General features: G+C 42.9%; 2 protein-coding genes across 14 annotated transcripts; both read right to left on the reverse strand.

Moving 5' to 3' along the window:
- Positions 1 to 268: 268 nt before the first annotated feature.
- LOC120896657 (modifier of mdg4-like) lies at positions 269 to 17,526 on the reverse strand. Of its 13 annotated transcripts, XM_040300940.1 has the most exons (6): positions 17,285 to 17,526; positions 16,896 to 17,038; positions 16,064 to 16,793; positions 4,041 to 4,490; positions 3,788 to 3,968; positions 3,437 to 3,553 (listed from the first exon to the last, which is right to left on the reverse strand). In XM_040300940.1, exons 1-5 carry the CDS (start codon positions 17,496 to 17,498, stop codon positions 3,799 to 3,801), a joined length of 1,707 nt encoding a protein of 568 aa, XP_040156874.1. In that variant the 5' UTR covers positions 17,499 to 17,526; the 3' UTR covers positions 3,437 to 3,553; positions 3,788 to 3,798. The 13 variants fall into 13 exon arrangements, with proteins under 13 accessions (XP_040156877.1, XP_040156875.1, XP_040156881.1 ...); XM_040300941.1 differs by lacking the exons at positions 3,437 to 3,553; positions 3,788 to 3,968; positions 4,041 to 4,490 and adding exons at positions 1,013 to 1,634; positions 1,722 to 1,840; XM_040300951.1 differs by lacking the exons at positions 3,437 to 3,553; positions 3,788 to 3,968; positions 4,041 to 4,490 and adding exons at positions 7,089 to 7,368; positions 7,493 to 7,583.
- LOC120896668 lies at positions 4,617 to 5,525 on the reverse strand. Its single transcript, XM_040300969.1, has 2 exons — positions 5,374 to 5,525; positions 4,617 to 5,249 (listed from the first exon to the last, which is right to left on the reverse strand). The coding sequence occupies exons 1-2, from the start codon at positions 5,402 to 5,404 to the stop codon at positions 4,891 to 4,893; spliced, it is 390 nt and encodes a 129-aa protein (XP_040156903.1). The 5' UTR covers positions 5,405 to 5,525; the 3' UTR covers positions 4,617 to 4,890.
- Positions 17,527 to 18,813: the final 1,287 nt, after the last annotated feature.

Below are 18,813 nucleotides of genomic sequence, written 5' to 3' on the forward strand. Positions count from 1 at the left end.
CGTGAACTTCGGTGCCCGGAATGATCCATGAGTGGAGTCGCCGCCCATTCGCAATGGATACCAGTTCGCGTCTACAACGGACATTACACAACCTGCAAGTAAAAGCGCATGTGTTTGGTTAATAGAGAGAAATATAATTCAAGAAAATCTAAAGCTAATAGATACTCTCTCCTCCCTCCTGCTCTCTATTTCTCTCCTCTCTTTCTTACACGAATGCATATAGGGAATGGGAAATTGTGGTTGCACGGTTCGTTGCAGTCACGCACAGTAAGTTAATGCAATTCACCATTGCTCGTTTATTATACAAAGAACATGGTTGGCTAACTTTCTTGAATGATTACAAGTAAATTTCTTAAAATAGCTAACGTGTTCGAGTAACAGTAGTTCGAAATACACACACACACGCACACATCTATTCCCAGTCTTTGCGTATATTGCTCGCCATATCTTCCCTCGGTACGTCGTGGTTGTGCGCATTTTTCAACACACACTGTTCAGGATTTGAAACCGAGGTGATGGCACGAGCTTTGCAGTTGGTGTGCCACTTGCTACATTTCCAGTACATTTTACCGCCATAGCAGTTGTTCTTGATGTAGCGATGTCCATCGTACATCAGCACATTGTTCCCACGGCCATTGGTGTACTGTATCTTGTTCGCATCCACCGCAACGGGTTTGTTAAACTTGCGAACCGTAAGTGTCGGTGAACGGTGAGCGTTATCCGTCTTTGCTGAACTCTTATTGAGTTTCATCTTGGGTTGTTTTGGTTGTCCGTGTAGCTGTAACTTGAAGTACGGATTGCGCTCGTTATCCATCTTCAACTGAAAGTGAGTCACGTTTGGCGACTGTTTCCCTTCACGCGCATTTCTGATATCTGTAGCAAGTGAGAAAAAAAATTAAAAATAATTAGTATGCTGTTCCAATGGTACGGAGCTAAAGCACTACTATTAAAACCATTTAAATTATGAGTCTAGTAACTTTAATACAACATAGATTCACTCTGTCTCTCTTCCTGTCTCAATATGGACCGTATGGTACGTTTTTATTTGATTTCATTGATCCGAAGTAATTCGGGATTGATGGAAAAAGTAAAGCGATTCTTTAGAAGTTTAGCAGCAAAGAAGTAGAAGAAGTGTGCATCGTTCAGCAGCTACTATTGTTCGATTCCGACTTTGGAACGACGAAAACCTTTTCCAACGTATTTTGGACCACTTTTGAAGGTGTTTTTTTCTTTCCAGCATGTTGTAGGGTAGGGCTTGTGATGATGGCATCGCGCTTAGGCGTCTCTGCTGTCTGGCGTGACGTATACACCGGTCTCGACGATGCTGCTCCACCGACGGATGAGGTTGGTTTCGATTTTCCGATCGAAAGTGCTAGCTCGATGTACGGAAGCTTCTTATTTAACAACGTCATCTTTGGCGATGTACTGCCACTGGTGACACTTCTTCGTGGAGTGTGTAATTTATCCGCACCCGAAAGCACTCGGTACTTGTGCGAGATTGTGTTTTTAACATCCTGGTCCTGTTTCGCTACCAGTCCGTGGTTGTGCGTGCCAGTGTTCAGTATTACTTTCGGAGTACTGTCGTTGCTTGACGATAATGCGGTAGTAATGCGTGCCCGGCATCCTAAGCTTCCCTACAAAAGACGATACAGCATGAGCATGAGAAGGAAGGTATATTGAAATGGATCGCTTCTGTTCTTATTTATTGAAAGATAGCATACCTTTTTCGCACAAATCCAGTACGTTTTTGATTGGGACTTGCGATTCTTTACGTAGCGATAACCGTTGACCGAGAGCAGAATGCTGCCCCGTTGTCCGACGATGTAAACTACTTTGTTATCTGGCGGAGTAATGGCATGCAAAGAAAAGAGAAAACAGTTAATAATGTAAGCAAACAATCATGTTAAAGGTACTACACAGAGAGAGTTCACTCTCAAACAGGATCAACAACATTCCACACAGCAGGGGCTAAAGGGTGTGGTAAAATTAGTTTTATTATTTTACAAAATCAGTTTTCCTTCGCAATTTCCTTCATAAACTGTTATTACAATGAAACATATTTTTCACTTCATTTGTATCTCAGCATTTACATGACCTTGGTTGTGGATAGTCCATTTTTAGTAGTTGTTACTCTAAGCGCACCCGCCCCCTTAAGTAATGCGCATCCACCAAATGCGCGCTACTCCACGATAGTGCAACAGTAGCGGTACACACTTGACTACACTTCCTCTTCTAAAATGGATCATGATTGTGTGTTGCGTTGCGCAGTATGTACGTTAGCTCGCCGCTCTTGTGCATGAAGGTAACGACGCGCGCCTTGCACCGATGCATTCCTGCTCGCGCACAGGACCAGTACGTTTTGTCGGTGCACTCCTTGTTCTTGGTGAAGGAATAGTCGCCCACCTTTAGCTTGCGACTGCCACGAACTCCCACGATAAAGCGTGCCGCATCTATAAACAGCAAAAGTTGTGAAAGAGAAAAAAGAAAGATTAATAAAAATATGAAAAGCGCATTAGGCAACAGCCGTTGCTTGCGACACTACCAGCACTCTGTTCTCAAAGATCTTCTACTTCTACGCTTCAGCATTGTTTGTTTGAACGCATTAAAAACACCGACAGCAAGTAAGGTTTATTCGATCAATTGTTTGCATTTTGTTTGTTTGTTCGGCCTTCCTCAAGTTCAGTAATCTTCATCAATGTCCACAATCGTATGGGCCGCCACAGTACTGCCGTCGAACATTTCCCCGTTCGCTAGGCTTAGCTCTAAACGCGTCACTTCACTTTCGTTCAGATACATCTGATTGGCAGGACGATTTTTAAAGTAGTCCGACGTGCAGTCGTCGTTGTGTGCGCTGGTAATTCGTATCTCCCCACCCTTCAGCTCCTTCAGCAGGATCTCGCCCGGGCAACCGTACTCGATGCACGTCCACACGCTCCGATACGCACGACCGATCGTTTTCTGGTACAGTTTTCCTCTCAGCCGAATCAGTTGCTTTTCCGGACCGATCGCTATGAAGATGGCTGGAAAAGAAGTGAGGATCGTATAGAGACAAATCAATATCAATCATGATTTATTCACTACACAAAACACATTAGAGCGAGCATGCTATTATGGTAGAAGAAACAATTTACAACGATCAATGAACGTCAAAGGCAGAGGCGATCTTCACGCGATCTTCTCGCATGTAACACACCAGACATGCGTTTGTTGTAAGTTTATTTTCTGAATTGGCACAACATTTCGCTTTTCTTCAGATTGCGCTTCACATTCACACCCAACCCGTAAGTGAGCCGTTCCATTGGGATGTGATTGTGTGCCTGACCGTTGAAGCGCATCATGTTTCCCTTCGTGACGATCGTTGCCTTGCACTTCAGCCGCATCGCTTTGGAGCAGCGCCAGTACTCGGTATCGCCCGACTTGATGTTGCGATGGAACACATGGTTTTGGTACAGCAACTGTCTCGTACCGCTGGAGCTTTCGGAAAACATCGCCTCGGAGTGGTCAATCGGGATGAAGATCCGGGAACTTTTTTGACGCACTGCATAATTGTTGTCTGAAAGTAAAGAAAAATAACATAACAGGTGGTGAGCATAAGATTCGTTAAGCAATCAATGCAAAAGAAATATGTACATCGCAATATTTGAACACTGTACTATCCACTGATGTTAGGAACTATGTTAGGGTGATAATTAGAATCAATTTTTATTGCTCATTACTAGCGCGATTGCAGGTAAAATTCTTGTGGAAGTGTTTAAAGCGTTAAGAGAGCAAGTAGAACGTAGCTTACAGCATTATTCTCTACTGTCGGATGTTTCTCTTCTTCTTCGACTCCTTTCTGGCAGACGACTGACTGCTACTGTCGATGTCAAGATTAGTTCGCAACAGGTCTAACCGATTGCGTATGAAATTGCGCACCATGCCTGGCGTTATATGTTGCTTTTGCTGCTGGAACACGTCAACGATATGGGCTGAAGAAGGTAAAGGAAGAAAGAGAGGCATCATTAAAACGAATGCTTACATTTCACTGCACAACAACTTACTTATCACAGCTTCCAGTGTTGTCGGATCCAGCGGGACCAAGTCAGTGTTCACCCTCTCTTTGCTATCGAGGCAACTGATCTTTAGCGTGTCCAATCCGAACATCAGCTGAATGAGCCGACCAGTGTAGACGGCCGGTTTGGAGGTGTAGATCGACAGCAGATCCTTGGTTGCGATGTACACGGAGCTTCCCGCGTGCAGTGGGACCTTCTTTTCCATCATTTTCTGTTTGCTGTCGATCTCACCTTTCTTTGCATCATTTTGCACCGATACGGTCGCCGGTTGGTTGAGGCTGGATTCGTGTGATGGCGGATGTGGAGGTGGTGGTGGTGGTGGTATAGGAGGTGGTGGTAGTTGTGGAGTTGGTTGAGCTGTTCGTGATTGCCGCCGCAGCTGTCGTGCATCTGAAATGGTGGCCGCTTTTTTGGGAATGCTGTCCGTTGTTTTGGCACCTGTGGTAAAGAAAGATGGAACAAATCAGGTGTACTATTAGTAACGTGTTATCCACTGCTTATTTAATGGAGTAGCTCTACAGTTTAAAATTGTTACAAATTATCTTCCAAAAGCATCGATCTACATTGGCGATTATGACTAAGTATTTCAGCAGTTTCCCACTGTTGAGTTTATTAAAATAAAACTAATATCCTTAAAATTTAGTCACAAGTATCCTCGTTTCCATTTCACGGTCTCTTATCACAACATGCACACATAGGAAACTAAAAAATACAAATGAGAGATGCTGCCTAAAGCCACGCGTTAAAGGTTGAAGGAAGGAACCCAACATGGTTGCAGGGCTCTATGCGCTTAAACACAGCATGCGCTCTGTCTATCTCTCTCTCTCTCTCTTTAGCATCATTTGTCGACTGGACCACCGGTATCGCACGTTTTGTCCCGTTTGACTACGCGCTGTTTCCGTTTCACAATGTCGCTGTGCGTGTGGTACCGGTTCAGGGGTGTGATGTGATCGTCGATGGTGTACACCCGCGCCCGACACTTCTGGTTCCACCATTGATTGCAGCGCCATATCTTCTTCGACTGACCGCCCGTCGTGAGGACGAGCTTTTCGAACACGAACGGTTGGCCCTTGTAGACTAGCTGCTCTTTGCCGCGCATCGTCCTGGAAAACACGGCCACGTTGTCCTCTGATTCGTCATCATCGCTACCGCCACCATCGCTGTTCGTTGCAATGATCGTCCACTTCCCTAGCCCCACTGTAAAGGTAGAAACAAAGCAAAGAAGAAACATAAGTTAGGCAAGCAGTGCAGTCTGATAGATTTTTTTAAAAGTAGATATTAAAAACAGAGCACTCATGTGTTACAATGATTTTAAACCTACATTGAGCATAACAGCGGGGACACAACAACATGACGTACGTGGTTCCCCATCGCTAAACCTTCTCTCTCTCTCTTCTCATTTATTGCGATCAATCAACAGATTCAGTTCGTTTGTGTATATTGTTTTCGGACCTCCTATACGTTCACTTTCTTTTCCTCTGGTGCATGGTTGTGCAGGTGTCGGTTCAGTTTCAAAGCACCGTCTTCCATGCGCTGTACCAGCCGTGCCAAACAGCGCCCGTTGGTGGCGTGCTGTAGCTCATTGCAGACACACACCCAATCGGTTGTGGTCCGAAAGCTGGCTGCTTTCCGGTAGGTGTAGCCAAGCAGATACATCCGATTACCACACGCGTCTGCAACCACACTGTATGGTAGCTTCTTCAACCAAACACCTTGCCGCTGCAACAACGCTTGATCGTCCTGTGTTGGAGGTGATGGTGGTGATGGTGTTTCTGCTGCTGCTAGGTAAAGAAGACAGAAAGCGTTAATATATAGTTTAGATCTTTGAGAGACTGAAAAGGAAATTTTAAGTATCTAAAAGAAATTTTATTTAGTATCACAGAAAGAAACGACAACATAAAGGTTAAAGCTGGAAGGTATTTTATTCCACGCCTATTGATAGGCGAAAGTCAACACCAAACTTATCATTAGTCTTCTTCAACCTCTGTAATAACCGCGATCGGGCCATGGTTGTGCCATTTTTTACTGAACCGTATGCCACCGGCACCGTCCGTGATGCATCGAGCGGCGCAAGCGCCTGGGTAACCGATCGCATTGCCATTCAGGCTCGTTAGCGGGTTCGCACAGACCCAGTTCGTCGTCTGGGAGAAGTTGGTTTTCCGCCGATACACGTATCCCCGGAAGTGAAGGTTCAAACCGCCCTTACGATTGTTGATCATTTCGTAGGGCAGATCGTACATGAACGAGTTACGCCGCGCGCCCTTTTTCCGTGGAGCAGCAGCTACGGAAAAACAAACAAACCAAAAGAAGAGTTACTAAATTAACGTAAAACTAGCTCTAGAACTAGAACTCAAACTATTGCATTATAATGAAGGTTGTATCTATAACACTCCCCCACCAGCTGGCTGGACCAATTACAGTGGTAGAGTTTTTGTTTTGAAGATATTTGACAATCGCTACACAGCAGCGCGCTTTTTTATTATTGCTAACAACTAACATATTTTATTATCAATCAATTTCGCTCCTTAATTCAGTATTCAGTATGGATTTATTCATTATTCAGTAGCAAACCCCCAAAGCGTGTGTCCTTACTTTAGTGGTTTGTGATTGTGCCGTTGAGCACCGAAACGTATCTTTGAATCTCCTTCTGTAGAGACACGTGCCTTGCAATTGCCGAGCTTGGTGGTGCCTTTGCAGCACACCCAGTTCATCGTTCGGTGGTGGGTTGTCTTTCGCACATAAACGTAGCCCCGGAAGTGCAGATTCTGCGTGCCACGTCGATTCACGACGAAGGTCAATGGTGCGGTGTACCAAACCTTGGGCATCGGTTTCATTTCGTCCAGCAGGGAGCAAACTGGCCGAATCCGGCTTTTGAAAGTTGGGCAAATTGCGTCTGGAATAAATGATGGGATGTGAAATAGAAATTAATAAAACTTAATTAGAAATTATACTAAACAACTACACAAATGCGCGCGCGCACAAACATACACACCTACAAAAAGAGAATGTAATTCCGGTTACGGAAGAGAATCACGATTGGCTTGTGGCATCGCACCAGTAGGCATTTTGCGACCTTTATTGAATCTTGGCAGAAACTTTGCAGTGGGATTGTCGCGGCAAGAAGGGTTTATGTTTAGCAGCTTTCAGTTTCCGGAAGCAGTCGTCAGACGCCAATGGATCATCCTCGGCACTGTCGCGGATTTTGCGTCCCATTTGAATTTTGGCCGTTTCCGGACCGTGCGCATGCTTGCCGATGTTTACCACTATACCCTTGTCCTTAATTATACAACGACTCCGGCACTTGTGCTTTGTACAGCTGTAAATTAATGAAACATAAATTGGTATAAGCGTTAGTCACCTCGTACGGGGGGGGGCATTGGATGTTTTTATAAGGTAATATGGGGTAGAAACAACAACACCACACAGCATCAAAGACTCACCGTATGCATCGCCAGTATTTGTCACGATTTTTGCGGAACAGGAAATTGCCCACCACGAGCAGAGGATAACCACGCTGGCTGAGAATAAACTCTAAGTAGAAAGTTAAAAATGCGTCAGTGTGAGATGCTGATAAAAATTTGAATTTTAAGATTATAAAACCATTAGCAGATAAAAAAAGATACTCAAAAGATAGTTGCTTCGGATGAAAAACTTTTTTTTTTAATTGTTTTATTCAACACTTTCTCGATGCAGCAAGATGCTACTGTGCGCCGCCAAAAACCTCTTCCGTTGCGCTTAAAACTTGCCCGTTAGCAAACAACCCAACTCCTGATCGGGCTTCTCCGCTTTGATCCGGGACGATGAGATCGAGGAAGTCGATTTGCGAGCGCTAGAGGAAAACCGTGGCGGGACGGATTTTACCCAGCATTCGATGTCTATCTGGGACATATCGACCAGCTTCAGCTCGGAATGGTGCAACCGTCGGCTGTCGTCCATGTGGCAGTGTTCGGTTTCCTTCAGCACCGTATTGTTCTGGCAAATGATGCGTCCCGTGCACTTGTGCGTCTTGTACCGGGTGCACAACCAATAGGAACGATGGTTGCGCGTCCGTTCGCACCGGTAGATGAACTTGTTCTTCACCAGCAAGGGTAGGCCGCGCTGGCTGCGTATGAAGAGGTGTGCTTTCGGGCTGGTATGTGTGGCTTCTAGCGCGAAGTGTCGTGAAGAACGCATCATTTTGGCGTAGTTGTAGTCGTAGTTGTGTCGTAGTATAGATCGGGAAAGAAAAAATGGGAAGATAAAATTGCTCATTAACACAAACTTATCCTACGGCTAGGAGATGCTTGGCAATAACACTATAACAAAACTGCAAAAGAAAAATATGTTATTTTCTGGGATGTGAGCTTGAATCGAATAATATGAAGTACACATAGCATTTTTCCTTGGATGAGGCACACCACCTTGCGCGAATAAATAGAGATGGAGCGGTTATGATTTTATTCTATATAAGAAAACTTGGCTCAGAGGTAAAATACTGTTTCGTTTTGGCTCGTTTAGGGATGCACATTTACGTTTGTTTCAAATGCTGGGTATAAATACTAATATTGCACACGTTGACGGTGACATGACTTAAGTTTTCTCAGTGAACAGTGTATTTGTAAGTCACACCGTATAAAGATTGCTTGTTGCACAAATTCCAATCATTATTGCTCCTACACTTGTTGCTTTCTTTTGTTAGTAGCTATTGCTCTACGGCATTGACGACGCCCTTTCGTCGCCCCAACCCGACGATACCAGAAACTACAACTCCACCGTCGGCAGATCATAATCTTCCATCTTTATGAGATCGGTGATCGCCGGCGAAAGTACGGCAGTTGTAACGGATGGTATCATCGGTGCACTCGCTACCTCGAGCGTGGCCGAGTGCGTTTGTTGTCTAATGGTGCGCATAATTGGTTGCATCTGCACCTGCTGCTGTCCACCGGCAGAGGTGGCACCATTATTATCGTTCTGAGGATTGGTTGCCATCAGGAGCAAAATATCATCGCTACTAGCTTGAATGGGATGTTGTTGTTCCTGTTGCTGTTGCTGCTGTATGCGCATCATTTCCAGCTCTTGCTGCTCGTCGGCATAGTTGCGGCGCACTATTCGTTCGATTTTCTCTGTGTGCGGTGGATGGTTGTGCTGCGCGCCGGTAAGGGCGCTAAGCCGTCCACTCTTGACTACGCAGCGTGCGCGGCACCGTTCCTCTTTCACCTTGCGCGAATAGTTATGACACCGCCAGTAGCCGATATCGCCACGTGTGCTGTGACAGTTGTAAAGAAAGTTGTTCAGCACCAGACACGGTGTGGACCAGGGGCTTTTGATGAACTTTAGCTCAACCGTTGAGTCCACCATCGAGCTTGGCGCCATCGAGCAATTCGACGATGGTGGACAGTTGGTAGTGATGTTTGTGGTGGTGCTGATGGTGTTGATACCTTCCAACACAGGTGATGTAGCTTTTTTCCACAATTATTGGAAGAAAATAAAAATACATATTCTTGGTTAGTAGGGGTATCGCCTACCAGGGGGGAGGTTGGAATGTGCTGGGTGGTGATGGTAAGGCATTGTAACTTATAACTTATGGCATTGTAACTTAAGGATTGTAACTCACAAGTAAAGGGGTGGTGTAAAGGTTAGTTATGGATGTGTGGTGCGATTTGTCGGATGTAGTGGCATTTTTATTAGCAGTCTTTAAAAGCAGTCATTACTCTGACACCAAGCTGCTGCCATTTATTGGTTTATTCTAGGTTGGTGCTCATAATTCTTTTTTTTTTCACTCAACATCCTATACGATGGACAATAACTAGATCCAACAATTGGCTGCCACTTGCTGAGCACATACAACTATACATGTAGAGGACATTGGAAGTGTAAAAACACAGTATTGAGTATTGAGAGTATTGAAACCCCGCTTTTCCTACAGCTTATCTCCTTTACATTTATTTTGTAAATCGAATTCAACTCCATCGTTCTGCTTAATAAAATTAAATACATCTCGAAATACTTCTTTTACAACATCTGCTAGAGAGCAAACTTTACAGCACAGTTTTGTAAGAGACAACTTTACAAAGTGCAGATATCTTTCACAATTACGCTTCCGCAAAGCGTCGCATTGACAATGCGCTTATGGTCATTGGGGTGGTTGTGCTCCACTGAAAGAGAAAAGAATGAAATGGTAAGGTAAAGAAGAGGGGTGGTTAGGCTTTGAAAAATTAAGGGAAATTGGCGCAGATACCATGTTTCGAAATACATACAGAATGACACACACAAAAACAAACCTACCTCGTCCATTCGTGATCATAATTTGGTTTCCAATTGTTTTCAGCCGACCGCGGCACTTCTGACCCCGGTTGTAGATACATTCCCAGTACAGGACATCTCCGTTGCGACCCTGGCGCCGCAGGTTCGACCGATACAGATAATTGTCGTGCACGAGCTGCAGGCCGCCTTTCCGGCTGCCGAGGAACAAATGTTTGCCGCCATTCACCACCACTGGCCGCTTTATGTCAAGCCCGAACAGATAGTTGTCGTCTTCTTCCGGAAGTGTGTATGGGGGGGTGTTGGGTGGAGGCAATGACGAGCAACCATTACGGAGAAGTGTAGAGAGAAATTGCAACACACAGATGTATCTAATTAATGATTTACGATATTCACAAGTTTCTTGTCTTTGGTATGAAGAATTTTATGTATTATTGAGTTAGTACTACGCAACGATCCACGTTATATAGATTTACTTTATTCTAACGAATACGAATTCACATTCGATAGGTAATATCCAGCAAAGTAGTAATGCAAATGTATCTTTATCTCACCCAGATTCAGTTTTCCAGATGTCCTAAACATTTCGTTTTCTTTAACGTTTCTACAAGTTACTGAGACTATGATGTTGTATTATCTAGTACTGACATTTTGACCTACATAAACTACCGATTAAATACAGGAGAAAATTATTTAATTTACATTTTTCGTCTGTTCGTTTCATAAAATACGTTCCTCGTCCACGAGTTTAACTTACTCTCTCTCTTCTCTCTTTTTCGCTTTTTTGCATACAACGTTATGAGAAGGATGTACATAAAAAACCTAAATTCATATAAATAGCCCAATTTGTTAACGAAGTGATAGTTTTGCTTTACAACCACCCTCGTGCCGAGAAAAAAAAGTTAACTGGAATAGTTTAAGCTTGAAGTGACCACGCCGATTGGTAACACAACTGCCCTATCAAATGAACGCGTTCATTACTAACCGATTTTACTTTTTTCGCTATCAATTTGCTCTCTCGTCAACCCGTGCTCGAGCAGATTGTATCTTTGGCAGCTTGGTGCATTGTACTACTACGATCACGAACCACTATCTTAAACTCTGCACCCGTATCGATCACGTCCACCTTGTGATTTTTTACGTCGATCGGATCTCGTGTACGGATGTTCACGTACTCTTCCAGATCCTCTGGGAAGTCGTACAGTGCTTTGTCCTCTATTTTGCTCGAGTGATCATTGTGATTGTGTTCGCTTCTTATGCCAATCAGCTTGTTCTGTTTCGTCACGCACGTTGCCTTGCAGTGGTATTTCAGCAAATCACAACACCGCCACGTGGTACGACCGTTCTGTTGAATCATTTTTCGATTGTAGATATATCCGTCGTACACCAGCTGGGCGCACTTTTTCTGCGATCGTATGAACTTTACAGTGTCTGATACAGGCGTGTAGATTGGTCGGGTGGGTGGTGTGGTGTGCTGTTGTTGTTTGGCGGCATGAGTGTTGAGAACTCTTGATACTGATATTGATGAGGGCAGCACCAATTTCTGAGCTGGTTTGAATTTGACGACCGGCGAAGGCAACGGATGCCGCCTCTGCACCAGGTTTAATTTAGCATGAACAAGACGACCTTGGTGTTGATGTTGCACAGTAGAGGAGGACGAATGCCCTAAAAAGAAGCGTGTCCACACCCAAGCAGAAGAGAAAAAAATCGGACTGGAGTACAACTTTTTTAAACAACAACACTCGTCTAAGTGTATGCATTCAGAATAGTAAATAAAGGGAGACGATTGAAAGAAAACCAATATTCCAAAATTGAAAACGAATACACCGAACAATAATTATAAACGTTCGAGTCGAATGATGCACCTGGCGGAGATTAAGTTAACAGTAATTTCGGATCATTTATCCTACCAACAACGAAAAAGTAGACCGTGCACATATATATTAAGACGGAAAATGCATGCGCTTTATTCAATAATTTTCATTTCACAAATTCATATATAGTGGTGTATATTCACTCAAATAACCTCTATAAGGCACTTGCCACGAGAAGCAGCATTTACGAGGACCATATACATACGTCGCCTCACAGCCCTCAGTGCCCATCGTTTTAGATTTTGATTAGTTTAATTGGAATTCTTCCCACAAACAATAATTCCACAACGAAATGTTTCAATGTTATTTTGTTAATGTTAGGATCATTTTAGAGTGTCAATCCGTTTCAAGAATGCGTTAACACTAATGTAGGAATCAATTCGATCGTTATCTGAGCATTAATTGCTATATTCAAAAATATAACAGTATCTTTAGTTCAATTATCACGCGATAAAAAATATTTGGTGCTGTATAGATTACAAAAAAAAAATTGGAAACTGTGTTACACGTTTCAAACTAAACCACGAACAAACGTATCAACTTATTCAAGTAAAATTTTGAACTTGAATCTGTTGAGAGAGAATCTCAACGTATTTTATTATAGCGTAAATATCGACTTGTGTTCAAATAGAATAGTATTATGTATATCTCAAAACATAGCTTCAGTTGCTTGGCATTTGCTTGGCTAGGCCAATAACGCTTATTAGTGCATAGAAAATAATACGTAACAAAAATTGTGAATGGAAACGGAATGCATTCATAGCGAATGAAATACGCTCATATGGAAACAAACGGAAGTGTGATTCTTCCTTCAAAAACAAAACAAAATGTACGAGCATCAGCATCAGCAAGTACTATAACAACTCTCTGATTCCTATTCGACTGTTGCAATGTATTCTACTGAAGCAGAGAATACACAAAAACGGCTTTCCTGGACAATCCCCACAAAACGTGGTAACCCATTTGGTTTTCGGTTTTGGCAGCCTCTCCGATTCCAGAATGTTTCTATTGTAACACGACACGCATCTGCTACGTTGTGCCGGAGATCCGTTGCTCTTCTTCAGCTCATGAAACTTGCTCACAGTTACGCCGCCGCCTTCGTCCAGTTTCGGTTTTTCTCGTAAAACAACCGATGATGCTTCCTCCATTCCCATCATCCTCAGACTTTTTCTACGTGTACAAGTGATAATGGCCGAATTGCCACTACTATTACTACGTTTGGCCGCATTTAGCTGATCCCACGCCGTTCCGGAAGAACTGGCCTCGTTGGCATTAAAATTTCGTAAAGGTAACTGAGAGACGTGAGCGGCGCTTGGCTGTTCGTCTTTGACTATCACATCATCGTCTTCCTTCTTGATACTTTCTAATAATTCCATGTGAGGAGCAGAACTGTGCGCATCTATATCGGCGAGCCGGATGGATCTTTGATCTGTAGATGTATAATTTACAGGAAAAGAGGCAATTTAAGCACTGATTTCACTCATTGTCGAAGTACGATCAGAAAAAGAGTGGTATCAATCAAAAGAACACATTTACTGCATAAAATGTAGTTATACAGTATGGTAAGCGTCACACTTTCGTGTAACACCAATTATAATTTCCAGGGAAGAAAGAAAAAACTTTCCATCAATTTTATATGTTGCATTACTGCAACTGAACAGTATATTTCGCCTGCAAAACTAATCACGAACAGTTTTATGGGCTAACGCACTAAAAAATACATCATGAACGTCATCCATCAAGGGAAAGGAATCATGTATTCGACACGCGGACAGTGTTAGTGTTGAGTAGTAGCTCTCTTCACCTTCAAGGCTTGTCCGTGTATATCTGATTTGATTCCTAAAATGAAGAAATATTTGTAGCGAATTACAAATATTTTCTGAAGATTTAAAATTACCGCAGACCTGCTGCGAACGTGCCAATGTGCCTTTTCACATGATACTTAGTTCGCATCTCGATCTTTTATCACATCGAGAAAGAAATTTTTTAAAATGATGCGAACTGTTCTGCTCTCTATAAACCCGACCAAACTGTTTTCCTATGCACATGTTTCACATTCTACATAAAAACAGAGAATGATTATACTTACGTGATGACCACATTCTTACCGGTGCATACCGAATATGAGATGTATGATCCCAATTGCGACTGTCCAAAGATAAATGTTTGCTTCTCCTTATTTACGTTACAGACTGATAAACATATAAACATTGAAGCATACTTCAAAAGTTGATGATTTGCAGCATAGTCATGTTTATAAGCAATGATTTAGCACAGATATGATGCATACATGCATAAAGCAATATTCATATCAGGTATCATCATATACTTGAATTCAAAACAGTTTACTCATTTTGCAAATTATGAGAAACAAACATTTTTCTTACTATACAGGGGCAATCTGTGTCTGGACAAACGATGAAAACTAGGTGAAACTTTCACCTTCTGGCAAGGAATGTACGAGCGAATTTCTCATGTGTCTTCTTACATATGCTTATTTCTAAGTGAATAAAATAAAATGTATACCCACCTGTTACCTTTTTACCAGTTGGAAGATCCTGGACCAGATCCTCTATTTTCCATCATCATCAGTATGCATCATGCACAATAGTATTTCTCTCTTCCGTTGATGTTCCGCTGATGTTACGACGCGTGTAGATGCGTGTTTCATTGTTTTCACATTAACTTACCGATATGCAAGAGATATCATTTAAGACATCCCATTAACTATCACTTATACAGATATACACTATTGACAGAGAGATAGAGCGACAAATTTGCGTACGATCGGTGGCAAGTTCCACGACGAAAATTATTCTACGACACGAGAAAAATATCCTAGCCGGAAATTTAATATTGCTATTTGCCTTTAATTAATTTAATGCTGTTGTTAAGAACAAATATGTGTTCGCGGTTTGAATACACACAACAAAATGCCTTAATAATCGTAAAGCGCGAGACCATACTTTACTACCATTAAAACGAAATAGAAAAATACGACGCGACGCGACCCGGTTGCAGTAAAGTGACCACAAATATTAAAAGGGAAATTGACAGATGAAATGAAAATTATATAATAAATCTTAACATATAGTGTTGTTTATATGAAATAAATACATGGTTTATGAACCATAACAACCTATCGTAAGGACTGCAGTCTGGAGTGGTACCGCGAATTTATCATAGCAAATGGTTACCAACCCTCCGAGACTACTTTCCTGATAAGCTGTTGCAGAAAAAAGTATTGCTCACAAAATGCTTCCCATGGCTATTGCGTTTCAAAAACGACGACAAAGAATGTGCTTTCTATTAGGATGATTTTTGGGCAATCTATATTGGGGCCAGAGTGATCATGATCTTTGCTAAGTTATATATATCCCTGTACTTACATACTGTTGGCGCGGCTGTTCCAAGCACATCTCGGTGCAAAATACGATGAACTCAAAATCACTTTTCATAATAATTCGCAACTGTAACGTAACACTCACGTATGTATAACAAACTAGTACTGACATTAAACGTAATCTCTATCATTGTAATTTTGCGCATCGTTATACTGTAACAGCGCATAATTAACACGTAGAACCAGGGTTGTACCCATCAATTCTTGTCACTAACGTTTGTCATCTTCTTTCTTCCATCTTCATTGCCGAGTGGCCTAAAACATTGTAATTTTTGGCCGCCACGTTAAGAACACTTTGTAGATGATTGCAGAACACACATACACACTTCAAATTCGGTTGTATCGTTTTCATCTCCATCCGCACACATCCCACCCCCAACCAAAGAAGCAAAGATCATATTCATCTAAAAACCCTCCGGGGCCAATATGAGAAACATTTGCAAACGCCACTGATTTCATGCTCGTCGATTGAGAAACGTGGTTAGTACACCTACCTTGTGTCGAAATTTCCGTAGCATTTCCGCCGTCCGATGTGTACGAGTCCACGAATCCGGATACGCCTGGTTTCGCTCCTTCCTCGCCCTCCGTCAAGTAGGATTCTTCGTACTTGCCCATGGCCATGTCACCGTAAGTGTCGTCTTCCACGTAGTTTCCATCATCGTCGGCATCACCTTGGTCGTGTTCCGAGAGCTTCTGTTCCTGTTCCGTTTCAGCGTCCACCGTTTCGATCTCGGCCGTCTCATCAGTGTAGTCCGGTTCAGCCTTGGGATTTATCGATTCGATCGGGAGCTCAATGTATTCCGGTTCGATCACTTGCGCGGGAATTTGCTTCACTATTTGCACCGTCTGCACGGTTTGCACCTGTGTTGGCGTCGAGTCCGATGTATCCAATCCGTCGCTGCTGGCACTGATGGACATTTTCGTTCGCTTGCTAGCGTGGCTTTGGAGACCGCGCTGTGGCATGGTACGTTTTTGCGAGCTGAGATTTGACTGTGCCGATACATGGTGAGAGGTGGTGCCTTGGATGGTTACTACTTTGTCGTCTCCGCTCTCTTCCGATTCTAATTTGTACGATTGAATGCGGTTACGCTGAACCTTTGCTCGCTGTGACGCAGGGGACGCAGGGATGGTGGCGGTGGAAATTGTTGCCGTAGTCACTGGGACTGCTGCTGCTGCTGCTGGTTCTTCTTTGGCAGGCGATTGATGTGTCGGTGCACTGTCGCCCTGTGAATTTATGTAACAATTCAACAGAAAACATCATCATTAGCTTTGTCCAATACACGTCGCTCCCAGACATCCGATGCCATGCATCGATCAGGAACTTACCGTTTCTGTTAGCCCTTTAATTTGCAATGCTTCGGCGGTACTGATAAAGGCGGGTAGGGCATCTTGCTTCACGTTCACCTCGCCACAGTACATAAACTGTATGAGATCTTGAAGCGCCGAATGGCTCACGTCTTTCAGGAAAACTGCAATCATATCACATACAATATGCTTTGTTAGAAGATTGACAAAAAAGGATGTTCTACATGTTTGACGATTCTGCGCAATAGCAACACTTTTGCCGATCAATATTGAAAAATGGACAACTTTACAAATGCCTGTGTAGATAAAAACTGATTCATCGAGACAGTAACTATGTTACATGGCATCTTCCACTTTCAGAAAGCAAACAAAAAATGAGGATCATATTCCAGAACGTTCCCAATACTTACTGAACGCATGTTGGTTCACGGGGACCTGCGTGAACATTTTCCGGAAATACGGGGAACATACTGATAGAATAAGACGATGCGCCTTAACTAGATGACCTTCTGCGGCCAACGTCACGTCGACCAAGTCACCACGCTGAAGGGATTCGTGAAATCCCGCAGAAAGGTTGGAATTGAAATTGTTCCAACATAGAGAGAACTGCTCATCGTCCGCCATCTTGGACGACGCTACCGCTTCCCGCTTCAATCAATGACGCTGTGGAAAGGAAAAAGAAGAAATCAAATTATTAGAAAATCATCGTTTAACTCCAAAGTAATGCAATTTAAAGATACTCCCACGCAAATGCTTTAGTACAAATTTTCTTAATTTCAAATTTTCTTCCTTTAACATCAGTACTGCCATACCCCTACTGTTAACTCTATATCATGGCGCTATTGCTTCAAGCTACGTTGGCAAGATACGGCGTCATAACAATTTCATACAAAGAAGGTCAAAAACTTTTCCTCACGAAAATCCAAAATCAGAAAATTTTCTGATTTATTCCATTCCACTCCATCATCAAAATCAAAACAATCGACCAAACTCGCCAACAAACCACTCGAATTCACCGAAAGCCCTCGAAAAAATATCCCACGCGTCGCTTTCGAACATCCACGAATCGAGCACACACTCCACACACCTAATAATGCGCCGCCATTTTCCCGACATCGATTTTTCGACCAAGTGGTGAAAAAGAAACATGGCGGCTAGTTTGGTATGCGGTAGCGCTAGCGCTCTATCGTGGGGAGTAACACAAATCGAGCTCGTTTCACGACAATTACTGGCTCTCTTCACGAAATTCAGCACCCATTCCACTGCACGACCTTCAACTTACCTTAATTTTACGTTTTACACTGATTTTAGTGTAATTTAACACCAAGTCTGAAGATTAAAATCACTTTCACATACACGGGCCGCGGAGCAGCAGCGTCCGTTCACGGGCACGGTCTCTTCACAAATGGCGCTGATGGCGTCGGCTTGCTACACCGTCATCCGCACACCACGGCAAAAGGCGGGCAGCTGCAGCACATTTGACAGCTGTCCGTTGATGCTATAAAATTTGCAAGACGTCACACAAAATTCAAATCGAATAATTATGGCATGTACATGCAGCGTTGTTATTTTCAATTGTATTCGGTTTAATTACTTTCATTTCATCCCATTTACAACTTTATTTACTTTATTTCAATGCTTGTCTATGCAAATCAACGTATTATCTGGTACGAAAGTGTTTTTTAACGACGAACGTTTTGTATGTTGGAACGGTCAACGGTCAAATGTTTAGTTCGATCGTGTGTCAAGCTGATCCTTGTAGGGGAATGCGCATCTGTGCCTGGGAGGTGGAGGAAGAAAAGAGATGAAAGCATATAGCTGCGCTGCGCTCATTTTTAACGGTCAAAACGGGGCTTGGCTTGGGTTGTATTTCGTAGAGCGTCGTTTGGAAATATGTTGTTTGTTCTAGAAAAGAAAATAAAGCGAAAATGTTCTCTTT

Source organism: Anopheles arabiensis, chromosome 2 (genome assembly GCF_016920715.1).
Source record: "Anopheles arabiensis isolate DONGOLA chromosome 2, AaraD3, whole genome shotgun sequence".
Lineage (NCBI taxonomy): Eukaryota > Metazoa > Arthropoda > Insecta > Diptera > Culicidae > Anopheles > Anopheles arabiensis.

Bases quoted from the DNA above. Each gene is read 5' to 3' on its own strand.
- LOC120896668 (XM_040300969.1), bottom strand. From the start codon at position 5,404: ATGTTGTTGTGTCCCCGCTGTTATGCTCAAT. The intron at 5,250-5,373 runs GTAGGTTTAAAA...CTACCTTTACAG, and splicing joins TCCCCGCTGTTATGCTCAAT to TGGGGCTAGGGAAGTGGACG.
- LOC120896657 (XM_040300937.1), bottom strand. From the start codon at position 17,498: ATGGCGGACGATGAGCAGTTCTCTCTATGTTGGAACAATTTCAATTCC. The intron at 17,039-17,284 runs GTAAGTATTGGG...ATATGATTGCAG, and splicing joins CGTGAACCAACATGCGTTCA to TTTTCCTGAAAGACGTGAGC. The intron at 16,794-16,895 runs GTAAGTTCCTGA...ATAAATTCACAG, and splicing joins TTAAAGGGCTAACAGAAACG to GGCGACAGTGCACCGACACA.